A 14156-nucleotide genomic window follows, 5' to 3' on the forward strand; every position below is an offset into this window, starting at 1 on the left:
AGTGGAGAAATTCATCTTCGATGTAACCTCATATATATACATAACATATAGTGAGTGCCTTAAATGATTCTAAACTTTTGATGGCTAGTATATTTTCTCTCAATAATCAAGACTGGAAAACATCACAAGACAGCTCAGTTAGCAGTTTTACGGTCATGATGCAAACAATTGTCACACACACTCCAAATTCTATTAGTCTCAATCCTGACTTGACGGTCCCTCCTTCAGCTGTCTGGTTGTCATGACGCGTCTTCCAGTGCTCTGAGCTCCTCTTCAAGTATCCCTTTCCTTGTCAGCTTCTCCTTCTGCTCTGGACTCAGCTCTGAGCCGCCCTTGGCCTTCACCTCCAGCTCCTGGATCTGTTTCAACTTTTTCTTCAGGTTCCTGATCTTCTTCACGGTATCTGTAGCAGTACTGGACGGGCCTGTCGCTGGTGTGGACTCCACTTGGACCTTATTGTCTTGCTTTTCCGGTTGCGTTGTGGACTTCTCTGACTTTTTGCTCTGTTTGGAGCTTGATTTAGAGTCTTTGTTTTCCGGCATTTCAGCTGATTTGGAGGGGGGGGAGTCTGGAGCAATATGAATGTCTTCTATAGAGTTCAAAACTTCATCTACTTTCTGTTGCTCCATCAACTTTTTGCGTTCTCGTTTCTTAGCGTTTTTCTTGGCTGCTTTGGACATAGGAGCCTGGGGCAGTTCTCCCTCCTTGGCCTGCTGATGTCTCTCCACGTCCTCTGGAGACAGGCCGATCGGGTGGTCAGGGCGGCTCTTCATCCACTGGACGCCTTTATTCTCATACCTACAACATACACAAGGGTTTTATTGGGGGCAACATATGTCATCTTTCCATGCAAAGTGTGATGGATGCCAATTATGAACTTTGTGAGTTCTGGGCGTGTAAATGTGTTGAAAACATTCCACCTTTCAAAATTGTAGATTGAATGTGTCGTGTCGGTATTGTCAGATGCGGTATATTTCGTTTCGCTCATGAGTATGTGTTTTGTAAAAACGAGATGACCGGATGTAATAAATGGAGCATGTGGCGGAAAAAAGGTGAGGTGAGGTGAAATTGGGTTTAACGTCGTACTTGAGAATATTTCGCTCATATGACGACGTGCATGTGTGTGTATGTGTATGTGCAGCTGCTTGTACTAGCCCAGACTGAAGCTGGTTTTATAGTGCTAGCTCACTGAGATACCATGCCGCAGTGAAGCATGAATACCCCACTCAGACACATTATACTGACTCCGAGCCGACCAGTCCTTGTTGTACCCATTCGTGCCGAGCGCCAGACAGGGAACAACAAGTACCATATTTTAACGTCTTTTGGTATGACGCGATCGGGGATCGAACCCGCGACCTTCCGCTCTCCGGGCGGACGCTCTAACCACTACACTACGGAGGCGGTCTGGCGGAAAAAACACAAACTGTTGTGTGGTAAATAAGACTGCAGATGTAACTGAATTGTAATACTGCAAATAACATTGGTGACGAGGATCTATGACATGCCTATTCTGATAAGGAGTTACAAAATACACAAGTGTGTTTAGTGTGTCAGTGATGCTTGTTTTTCAATGCAACATTGATAATGACATTCCTATCCAAAGTAGGTGCTGACTACCAACCAATGACATGACATCAGTAATCTTAGAAATATGTGTATAGCTAACTTGATACCCTTATTCGATGCTCTGGACCCTAAAATCACAAATGAAAACTCTCTGGACTCAAAAACAGACATGCCAAATTAAATATCTGATAAGCATGGACATGATTTACCTCCCTTTGGTATTACTCTTGTTATACATTGTGCCATTGTTGATAATACACTCATCATGGTTTTGTGAAACTTGTCATCTTCAGGTAGAAAGAAGATGACAGATGATCCAGTCATAGCCAGGGTCATGACAAGAAGTCTGCACCAGTGGACCATCAAAGGGACACAACTCTAACAAGCTACCTATAAACAAGACATATCAAGAAAGGGTGCCTAGGTTCACCATTGGTTTGTTTGTTATTTAATGTTAACTCAGCAATATTCCAACTATATTGACACTAATGACCAAGTTTTCAGAAAGACATAGCACTGTTCTGAGCTTTGAAGTTGATACAAGGTCAAGGTTTGATTATGTAAGCCCACTGAGCCAACATACTGCAGCTTAACATTGATACTGTACTCAGACACTGTATACTGACACTGAGCCAACATACTGCAGCTTAACATGGATACTGTACTCAGACACTGTATACTGACACTGAGCCAACATACTGCAGCTTAACATAGATACTGTACTCAGACACTGTATACTGACACTGAGCCAACATACTGCAGCTTAACATGGATACTGTACTCAGACACTGTATACTGACACTGAGCCAACATACTGCAGCTTAACATGGATACTGTACTCAGACACTGTATACTGACACTGAGCCAACATACTGCAGCTTAACATGGATACTGAACTCAGACACTGTATACTGACACTGAGCCAACATACTGCAGCTTAACATGGATACTGAACTCAGACACTGTATACTGACACTGAGGCAACATACTGCAGCTTAACATGGATACTGAACTCAGACACTGTATACTGACACTGAGGCAACATACTGCAGCTTAACATGGATACTGAACTCAGACACTGTATACTGACACTGAGCCAACATACTGCAGCTTAACATGGATACTGAACTCAGACACTGTATACTGACACTGAGCTTACATAGCAGCTTAACATAGATACTGAACTCAGACACTGTATACTGACACTGAGCCAACATACTGCAGCTTAACATGGATACTGAACTCAGACACTGTATACTGACACTGAGCCAACATACTGCAGCTTAACATGGATACTGAACTCAGACACTGTATACTGACACTGAGCCAACATACTGCAGCTTAACATGGATACTGAACTCAGACACTGTATACTGACACTGAGCCAACATACTGCAGCTGAACATGGATACTGAACTCAGACACTGTATACTGACACTGAGCCAACATACTGCAGCTTAACATGGATACTGAACTCAGACACTGTATACTGACACTGAGCCAACATACTGCAGCTTAACATGGATACTGAACTCAGACACTGTATACTGACACTGAGCCAACATACTGCAGCTTAACATGGATACTGAACTCAGACACTGTATACTGACACTGAGCCAACATAGCAGCTTAACATGGATACTGTACTCAGACACTGTATACTGACACTGAGCCAACATACTGCAGCTTAACATGGATACTGTACTCAGACACTGTATACTGACACTGAGCCAACATACTGCAGCTTAACATAGATACTGTACTCAGACACTGTATACTGACACTGAGCCAACATACTGCAGCTTAACATGGATACTGTACTCAGACACTGTATACTGACACTGAGCCAACATACTGCAGCTTAACATAGATACTGAACTCAGACACTGTATACTGACATTGAGCCAACATACTGCAGCTTAACGTGGATACTGTACTCAGACACTGTATACTGACACTGAGCCAACATACTGCAGCTTAACGTGGATACTGAACTCAGATACTGTATACTGACACTGAGCCAACATACTGCAGCTTAACATGGATACTGAACTCAGATACTGTATACTGACACTGAGCCAACATACTGCAGCTTAACATGGATACTGTACTCAGACACTGTATACTGACACTGAGCCAACATACTGCAGCTTAACATAGATACTGTACTCAGACACTGTATACTGACACTGAGCCAACATACTGCAGCTTAACATAGATACTGTACTCAGACACTGTATACTGACACTGAGCCAACATACTGCAGCTTAACATAGATACTGTACTCAGACACTGTATACTGTCACTGAGCCAACACCAGCCCCAGGCTTTTACTTGGGCGACCCCAATTACTTATTTCAACTGTCCTTAGAGAAAATGAAGACATCTGTACAGTTATCATGGTAATGTAATAGTGTAATGGTGCTGTGGATGGAACCATACGTTTTGATAATTACTCAAACAACAGAACTTAAATATTCTGTCTCAGGAATATTGTTGCAATGACTATTATGGTTCTTTTCTGCACCCATTCTATACATAGGTGCATACTGGACAATAAGTTGTGTAAAGCCTACAGTTTATCCCCTGATTGGCAGGCAGGGTGACAACAAGTACCATCTTTAACATGGTATTGGTGGTTGAGTACCTCTGTGGCACTTCCCTCTGTGGCCTATGAGATTTTAACATGGTATTGGTGGTTAAGTACCTCTGTGGCACTTCCCTCTGTGGCCTATGAGATGTTAACATGGTATTGGTGGTTTAGTACCTCTGTGGCACTTCCCTCTGTGGCCTATGAGATTTTAACATGGTACTGGTGGTTTAGTACCTCTGTGGCACTTCCCTCTGTGGCCTATGAGATTTTAACATGGTATTGGTGGTTTAGTACTTCTGTGGCACTTCCCTCTGTGGCCTATGAGATGTTAACATGGTATTGGTGGTTTAGTACTTCTGTGGCACTTCCCTCTGTGGCCTATGAGATGTTAACATGGTATTGGTGGTTTAGTACCTCTGTGGCACTTCCCTCTGTGGCCTATGAGATTTTTAACATGGTACTGGCGGTTTAGTACCTCTGTGGCCTATGAGATTTTAACATGGTTTGGTGGTTTAGTACTTCTGTGGCACTTCCCTCTGTGGCCTATGAGATGTTAACATGGTATTGGTGGTTTAGTACTTCTGTGGCACTTCCCTCTGTGGCCTATGAGATGTTAACATGGTATTGGTGGTTTAGTACTTCTGTGGCACTTCCCTCTGTGGCCTATGAGATGTTAACATGGTATTGGTGGTTTAGTACCTCTGTGGCACTTCCCTCTGTAGCCTACGAGATTTCACACCTCGTTAATTGAAAATGGTCACCTGTACCTCTGTGGCACGTGGCCTCTACTCAATTTCCCTCTGTGGCCTATGATGTGTGACAGAGACAAGTGCCACAGAGGGAAGTTATTGAGGGATCGAACCACCAAACAGTAGATGCCCTGAGCACTAGACCACAGATGAGGCCACCTACATCAGAATCTGTCAGTAGATGCCCTGAGCACTAGACCACGGATGAGGCCACCTACATCAGAATCTGTCAGTAGATGCCCTGAGCACTAGACCACAGATGAGGCCACCTACATCAGAATCTGTAAGTAGACCACTTGATGAGGCCACCTACATCAGAATCTGTCAGTAGATGCCCTGAGCACTAGACCACAGATGAGGCCACCTACATCAGAATCTGTCAGTAGATGCCCTGAGCACTAGACCACGGATGAGGCCACCTACATCAGAATCTGTCAGTAGATGTCCTGAGCACTAGACCACAGATGAGGCCACCTACATCAGAATCTGTCAGTAGATGCCCTGAGCACTATACCACAGATGAGGCCACCTACATCAGAATCTGTCAGTAGACGTTATAATCATTGATACCGTGGCTGGGCCATGTCACACTCACACTGGTACTTCCTCCTGGGGAACATAGCCTTCCTTCACTCTCCTCGGCTTCCTCCATGACCCGTCCGGGGAAATAGCCTTCCTTCACTCCGGTCGTCGACTCCCAGGAATTAACAACTCACCTGGAAGAACAAACACAATTCTCTACTGACCTTTACAGCTAATGAGCAGTACACATTACAAACTGTTGATACAGTAGTTGTACCAAACTTGATTTTCGCAAGGGAATTTCAAATTTCCTTGAATTAATATTGATGGCAACATGGCTCTGTATGTTATTGACAACATACTTGACTATTGCCCTTCATACATACTTGTGAAAAACATTTATCTGTCATTTAATATTAACTACATTAACCTTGTCTTATGGGCTTTCTGACACATTAGTATTTACAGACCACCGCCATATAGTTAACATATTGCTGAGTGCGGCGTAAAACTAAACTCACTCACTCCCTCTGACACACTAGAAACATTTGTTCTTATATTATCTAATACCATGAATGACTATAAATCAGCTCACTAACTTATAAAAATAAATTTACCCTAAACATGAGCCATCAGTAAAAAATGTCTGTGTAATGCAACATCCCCTGTTATTGACCGAGTAAGTACTGCTGTTCGAAAGTGTTTGAGATCTGTGAACCTATGATCCGACAATAATATGAGGGAATATGGGTGATCTTTAAGTTAGTATCCATAGAAGATATCTTGTTGACGACATCCAATCATACATAATATAAATCATGTGAAAACAGTCTGGGCCTATGTTTGTTTTGTTTAGATGGTTGTTGTACATGACACGTTCAGCAATATTTCAGCCATATGACGGGGGTCCGACGGGGGTCTGTACATATTTAAGTCCAAACCAGAAAAAAACAGTAACTGACACCGAGCATCGATCGACAAGACTTGTGTCTAGGACAATACGAGATCGACTTTTGATAGTTAGAAATCTTATTCTTCTGAAGTTTACGAGTAGGACTTCTAAACATAAAAAACTGCACTTTCCGCAAGCATAACAATATTTCAGTATATCGTCTAGCATCCATCTGAAAACCCGATACTTTTAATATTGAAAATATTACGATGTCTTTCTTATTTCACTTTCCAACTTTCCAGAAGAAAAAAAATCATGACATGTGCCTGTGGAACTTTGACTGTTCTCAAACGAAATCTGCTGCCAACACATGTTATCGTCACCATTTATCTATAAGCAAGGTATTTTGTATCATGTATCACACAATCAATCTCTACGTAAACGCTTGAAGTCGAAATAACCTGTTTGTTCATCGCGAACAACCCCTAACCGCTCAGGCACAGCCATGATGTATCGACTTAGGGGAAGTAACCCATTTCTAGTTTTACGGCAGACCGCAGAAAATGGCAGTGCGACAACAGAACATACGTTTTAAATATGCAACAGCTGGTGTTCTAGGACATCGATAACCATTATGGATCTCTTGTTGGTAGCTTGCGCAACAACAACAACGACACCATAAACATAAAGAAAAACAAACACAACTACTACGACAACATTTACTGATTTCCACGTATTATATACGTACTACTGTACCCGGTGTTGGAAGTTGTTCATGATTTCGATCATAAGATTATCTGGTCAAGATTCTATCATTCCTGATCGTGGCGTTATTATAGATGAGATGACAGAGGTTTGACGATGGGTTCATTGTTATTGCTGCGATGGGTTTCATTATTATTGCTGCGATGGGTTAGCCCTCGCTCATCACGCCACAGACCCGGGTCCGATTTCCCACATGCGTGTCAATGTGTGAAGCCTATGTCTGGCGTCCCCTGTTGTGATATTACTGGAATATTGCTAGAAGCGGAGGAAAACCTGACTCCCTCACCCAAGATTATCCCGATTCTGTGTGTGCGTGTGTGCGTGTGCGTGTGCGTGTGCGTGTGCGTGTGTGTATTGATGACTTATTTTAAAATTCTAGCCTGCTCGTACTAATTCGGCCTCAGGCAGGGCAATAACAAGTATCATCTTCGAACGTCTTTTGGTTTGACGTGGTCGGGATCGGACCTCCGACCTTCCTCTGTGAGAGGAAGGTCGGTGGTCCGATTATTCAGCACAGAGAGTAGAACCGGGACAGCGATCAACAACAAAGGAATATACGTCCACTTACAATGCACCTCTCTTGGGCGTGCCACAACCTATATACGGTCGAGGGATCGAGTGCCAGAAAACGCCTTGTTTTATATTAATGGCTTGTCAGCTCCATGTCCATTATCTTCTGTGAGTAATGGTGTCTTAAAGTTGACATCGAATGATTTCCTTTACCGTGATAGCCGATTTCTGGCCATTGTAATCAATATCTATCCTTTACTCTTAAAGATCCGTAAGTCGGAAGGGGCGACCAAATCGATGGATTCAGGTGCTTGGATGTTGCGTGTGGTTGTGTCCAAATTGCGATGAATGTTGTCACAGAATGTCTGGTCCAGACATTTTTTTACAGACCCCCGTCATATAGTTGGATTGTCGTTGAGTGCAATGTGTATATCTTACGTACACTCATCCTCGATAATCTCCAGGGTATACGTTACGATCACTCTCCACTATACCCTGGATGCATCCACGGCTTGGCCCGATGATTTTATTACCCCCCTTGGCTGGCTTTTTATCCAGTCAGGCGTCTACGCTGGGAAGTTGAGCGAACCAATCACAACTCACTTTCGCTTCTTAAATTATCTAACCGTTTAAACTTGGCAACACAAGTGATGCAGAGGGTACTCTGAAAGATGTGGAAGGAGTTCTTTTATATATTTTTTGAAAGTTTCAGATCTGTCAATTTGTGTGTATTATTTACCAAAAAATCTGAGTGGTACTGCGAACAAACCTTCGCGACTGCGACCGCTGTCTTTGTTGACACTGGCAAGCTCGGATGTAACGGCGGCTTAGCTGATTGGCTGCTGTGAGAATGCGGAGCCAGCCAAGGGAGGTAATAAAATCATCGGGCCAAGCCGTGGATGCATCCAGGGTATAGTGGAGAGTGATCGTAACGTATACCCTGGAGATTATCGAGGATGACGTACACTGTACAGCGCAGATTGTTCTTATGCATAGCACTAGTACCTACACAGTGAAACTGATGTGTGTATATACCTAACTAGCTACACCTAGTACTTAGCTGATATATGTACTGACTGACTGACTGAGTTTGGTTTACGCCGCTTTTAGCAATATTCCAGCAACATCACGGCGGGGGACACCAGAAATGAGCTTCACACATTGTACCCATGTGGGGATTCGAACCCGGGTCTTCAGCGTGACGAGCCAACGCTTTAACCATTAGGCTACCCCACCGCCCCCTGATATATGTATAGCTGAAGTAGCTAATATACGTGTAGCTCCACTTCATCATGTATACACGTGGGCCCTTATTCAGCACCACCGGAATCCAGGGGCAGTCCTTATAGCATTATGGTCCAAACAGGCGATCACAACCTTGGATACAGGAATGCACATGTAAAGCACGTGCTTCACCCAATATCTCGGAAGCTTTGGGTCGCATGTTCACGTGCTGCAATGGCGCCAGGCACAATGGGGTATAACTGTTGTAATTGCATTATATGCGCTACAGTTTTGTGATGTGATTTAAAAGACGACAGTACTAAAATGAGCGTGTGAGTGAGTGAGTTGGGTTTTACGCCGCTTTTAGCCAAACAGGCGATCACAACCTTGGATACAGGAATGCACATGTAAAGCACGTGCTTCACCCAATATCTCGGAAGCTTTGGGTCGCATGTTCACGTGCTGCAATGGCGCCAGGCACAATGGGGTATAACTGTTGTAATTGCATTATGTGCGCTTCAGTTTTGTGATGTGATTTAAAAGACGACAGTACTAAAATGACCGTGTGAGTGAGTGAGTTGGGTTTTACGCCGCTTTTAGCAATATTCCAGCAACATCACGACGGGGGGACACCAGAAATGGGCTTCACACATTGTACCCATGTGGGGAATCGAACCAGGGCCTTCGGCGTGACGATCGAACGCTCGAACGCATCCTTCTGGATCCGCCTATGGTAGGGTTCATTATAGTCTGATGTAGGTCGCTGTCTTCTACACTTTACCGACGGGCCGTTGCTGCGTATGAAGACGTCGTAACGAGGCATATCACCAGAAGATGATCAATGCAGATGAACCCTTTGGTCGTAACTCGATGATGGTGTGCGGTTACGTTTCGTATGACTGCAATTTGGATTTCATTATAGTACTTTGGACACTCAGTTGAAAGCGTCATCAACAGGAAGTACTGGGTACCGCCGTCGTGCCACATTTTGATAACTATCCCCTTGCAGTCGCCCGCTATTCATGGACGACAAACATTACAGTTCTCAAGACGTTATCGCGCATTTTCAGAACAACGCCATCGAAACATTACCATGGCCCGCAAGCAGCCCAAATATGAACCCCATCGAATATCTTTTACGAACTATCTTGGACTCAAGTTCGAGCTAGAGTCTGTTTATAGAAAACAATGTGACAATCATATAGGTTGCATAGTTAAGGTGGCCATGTGCATGCTTTCAGGCATTGTTGATCTTAATGTTTTTGTATATTCCTCTCAGAGAAAATCGCTACCAACTTTTGTTTTCAGTTTAATCATAGCAAAACATGTTAAGCTAGTATACGCGGAAGTTGTTTTTCAAAGCATATACAACATGTAGTATATCCGCAATCATCATATAGAAACAGTGTGTGGTGCTTGATTAAAACTCATGTTTATATTTCCTAGAAAAGAGAATTTTGTCAACAAATGTGTTTGTGATACAGGAAGCTCATAAATTTATGTTCAAACTACTATGCAATACTGAATTCATTTGCATCAGTTCTCAGACTGGGATGACTGTGCTACAATCTGTACATCCTTTGAGTCACTCTGTGTTGTTGCTTAGCTTCCGATGCGACACCGAGGTACTCACACGCAGGAAGTCAATATCTCGTCTGAAGTGTCACAAAGGCGATCGTAAGTGCGACGCCTGTTCCGACATGCTGAGGAAACCATTTGTACTTCCGGTGGATCGGTCGGTCACCATGTCTGTTTACGGTGCTCCGTCCCAAGACTTATCTGTGTGTTTAACGGACCTGATGTGACGATAGGCCTTATATTCTACTGACAGTTAATTGACTTATTCGATTTACGATCCTGGCTATATCATGGGCTCGTGTTCACGAATCACTATCAAATTGCGATGATACGAGGTGTTCGTAAAAGTGACAGCATATCCTGCCCAACAGGTCGCACTCGTTACATTTTCAAAATACGGAACCGCATCGGACATACTTTTTGTCACTGATGCCTTAAATTTGCATGTGTGTTCCCCATGTCTGTCATAAAACCTTTTGAATTTGAAAATTTGAAATTTTTGGAGAAATAATTTGTAGCGTGCTCGAATATAGTTGAAAAGCTCAAATATGAACAGCAAAACATGGCGTTACAGGGATGTTGCTCGTCATGAAGGGTGAGTGAGTGAGTGACAGAGTATAGTTTTACTCCGCTTTTAGCAATATTCCAGCAATATCACGACGGGGGAAACCAGAAATGGGCTTCACATTGTGTGGTGTGTGGTGTGTTGTGTTGTGTTGTGTTGTGTTGTTGCGTGGCGTGGCGTGGCGTGGCGTGGCGTGGCGTGGCGTGGTTATGTGGTGAGGAAGGATAACGATGTATGGACGAACAACTTCTATATCACAGTCAGAGCCACGTTTCGGTTTCGGCGTCACATCCGCAAGAACAGTCTGGCGGGTCCGATATATTTCTGCAATACATTTTTGCGTTAACGTTACTTCAACCGAGCCTGCGGCGGCAGTGAATGATTTAACAAAACCGAGATTGAAAATGAGGTCATAATGTGTATTATTGTCTGATCTTGTTATAAACGTTTTACAACTAGAACAGTCTGGTATAGTTCCAAGCCACCGTCGTGTAGCTGTAATATTGGTGCGTGCGAGATTAAACTATAAACCAACCAAACCATGTAAGAAAACAAAAAATGTATCAAGTGAAAGCGTAATCAGTAGTAGTGGGGCCCCTGATACTACTGTTTTCTTTTTACGTCGTAAAAATACTTTGAAACCACCCCCAGCGTAAGCAGTATAACTGAAGTTGGTCGAGGTCAAAGGGTTTACTTCCGCTGTGGTCACAGGCAAGAGGGCGATTCTCAGTGTTTACAAATATCGTAATCGCCCAGTGACGCATATGGAAATCCCAGTCTGTGTAGTCTGTCCAAGCCGACACAGGCGACGTTAGCTGTGATTACGATCCGTAGCTCTGGGCGCGACGTCTGCTGATCAAATAATGTGACAATTTCAAGCCAGGACTCTCTTTCAAAGGTCTGAGTGAAATCAACGCCTTCTTCCCGGGAACTTAGCTTTCCTAGAAGTCTATTTATATACGCTTACTGCACAGGATGTTCAGAGAGTGTAACTTGATGGATTAGTCATGGTGACCTCTGACACTAACACTCACACTTGAAAGTATGATATCAGCTTTGATGCACCCTCGGTTTGTTCATGATTTTCTGGATTCATAACTTACTGATGTGAAGCTTTTTGTTTGACATTTCATGTGAAACATATTTCAAAGGTCAAAGGAGAAGAGATGGGAGTTGGGGGATAATAACAGTTTCGGAAATTGCGTAAGTATTATAATGTCAGGTTGATTCTATTTATGTCAGCTGGACAAAAGGCACGATATGGATTATAGTGGATCAAGTATTCAAACTGGGTCATGACAGCATAGTGTTTCTTCATTTCAAGTCCCAGTTTGTGTATAAGCATGCACATACGTGACCAGATTGGTTTCAGGGTCATTCTTAGTCTATCTCCCAGTCCCTGAACCACATTATTTCCCCTACCGCCTAGCCCTCCCTGCAATGTAGACTGTCCGACAGTCCCTGAACCACATTATTTTCCCTACCGCCTAGCCCTCCCTAGCTGCAATGTAGTCAGTCTCACAGTCCCCGAACCACATTATTTCCCCTACCGCCTAGCCCTCCTTGCAATGTAGTCTGTCTCACAGTCCCTGAACCACATTATTTCCCCTACTGCCTAGCCCTCCCTGCAATGTAGTCTGTCTCACAGTCCCTGAACCACATTATTTTCCCTACCGCCTAGCCCTCCCTGCAATGTAGTCTATCTCACAGTCCCTGAACCACATTATTTTCCCTACCGCCTAGCCCTCCCTGCAATGTAGTCTGTCTCACAGTCCCTGAACCACATTATTTCCCCTAATGCCTAGCCCTCCCTGCAATGTAGTCTGTCTCACAGTCCCTGAACCACATTATTTCCCCTAATGCCAAGCCCTCCCTGCAATGTAGTCTGTCTCACAGTCCCTTAACCACATCATTTTCCCTACCGCCTAGCCCTCCATGCAATGTAGTCTATCTCACAGTCCCTGAACCACATCATTTTCCCTACCGCCTAGCCCTCCCTGCAATGTAGTCTGTCTCACAGTCCCTGAACCACATCATTTTCCCTACCGCCTAGCCCTCTCTGCAATGTAGTCTGTCTCACAGTCCCTGAACCACATTATTTCCCCTAATGCCAAGCCCTCCCTGCAATGTAGTCTGTCTCACAGTCCCTGAACCACATCATTTTCCCTACCGCCTAGCCCTCCCTGCAATGTAGTCTGTCTCACAGTCCCTGAACCACATTCTTTCCCCTAATGCCAAGCCCTCCCTGCAATGTAGTCTGTCTCACAGTCCCTGAACCACATTATTTCCCCTACCGCCTAGCCCTCCCTGCAATGTAGTCAGTCTCACAGTCCCTGAACCACATTATTTCCCCTACCGCCTAGCCCTCCTTGCAATGTAGAATGTCCCACAGTCCCTGAACCACATTATTTCCCCTACTGCCTAGCCCTCCCTGCAATGTAGTCAGTGTCACAGTCCCTGAACCACATTCTTTCACCTACCGCCTAGCCCTCCCTGCAATGTAGTCTGTCCCACAGTCCCTGAACCACATTATTTCCCCTACCGCCTAGCCCTCCTTGCAATGTAGAATGTCCCACAGTCCCTGAACCACATTATTTCCCCTACCGCCTAGCCCTCCTTGCAATGTAGAATGTCCCACAGTCCCTGAACCACATTATTTCCCCTAATGCCAAGCAGTACCTGCAGTGCTAAAGCCCTAAATGAAGCAATTCTAGATGTCCCCAGGTTCAGGCTCTCCCAACCCGCTTGAGCTCCTTTTAAATTTAACTGGGTTTATTTGTTACTATCAAAATTATATATATTCAGGGACTAAGCGTTAGTCTAGGTCATTTGCTATGTCGCCTTGTCTGTCATACAGACCCCAAACAAATATATCCATGAAACCCCATGAAAGTCTAGAATATGTTGCAAGTCTAGATCTGAAAATGACGAAAGTCTCTGGACTGCCTTTCATTATGATTTTTATTATTATTTTGGAATCGTTTTTTAAAAAAATATGTTCATTTTTTAGCCTAGATGTGTTTTCGTTAGAGTCATGTTTGTTTCAGATAATGTTTCATACACATTTTCTGTGAATGGAAACAACGACAGTTTAGTATTTTCTGGAACATCCATCACTACAGTGTATACTTTGGGGTAGAACCTGAGGACGTATTTTATGTGTCAATGTATTTGTTCGGAGTTTGTTTT

General features: G+C 43.8%; 1 protein-coding gene across 1 annotated transcript; it reads right to left on the reverse strand.

Annotated features, from left to right (window-relative positions):
• LOC124280157 (partner of Y14 and mago-like) lies at window positions 1–6867 on the reverse strand. The gene is made up of 3 exons (XM_046716042.1): window positions 6787–6867; window positions 5507–5627; window positions 1–798 (listed from the first exon to the last, which is right to left on the reverse strand). The coding sequence occupies exon 3, from the start codon at window positions 771–773 to the stop codon at window positions 240–242; it is 534 nt and encodes a 177-aa protein (XP_046571998.1). The 5' UTR covers window positions 774–798; window positions 5507–5627; window positions 6787–6867; the 3' UTR covers window positions 1–239.
• Window positions 6868–14156: the final 7289 nt, after the last annotated feature.

This window comes from Haliotis rubra, unplaced genomic scaffold, assembly GCF_003918875.1.
Source record: "Haliotis rubra isolate DU_JTF1 unplaced genomic scaffold, ASM391887v1 Scf261, whole genome shotgun sequence".
NCBI classification, from domain to species: Eukaryota; Metazoa; Mollusca; class Gastropoda; order Lepetellida; family Haliotidae; genus Haliotis; species Haliotis rubra.

Excerpts from the sequence above, each read along its gene's own strand:
- LOC124280157 (XM_046716042.1), bottom strand. The coding sequence starts at position 773 with ATGAAGAGCCGCCCTGACCACCCGATCGGCCTGTCTCCAGAGGACGTG.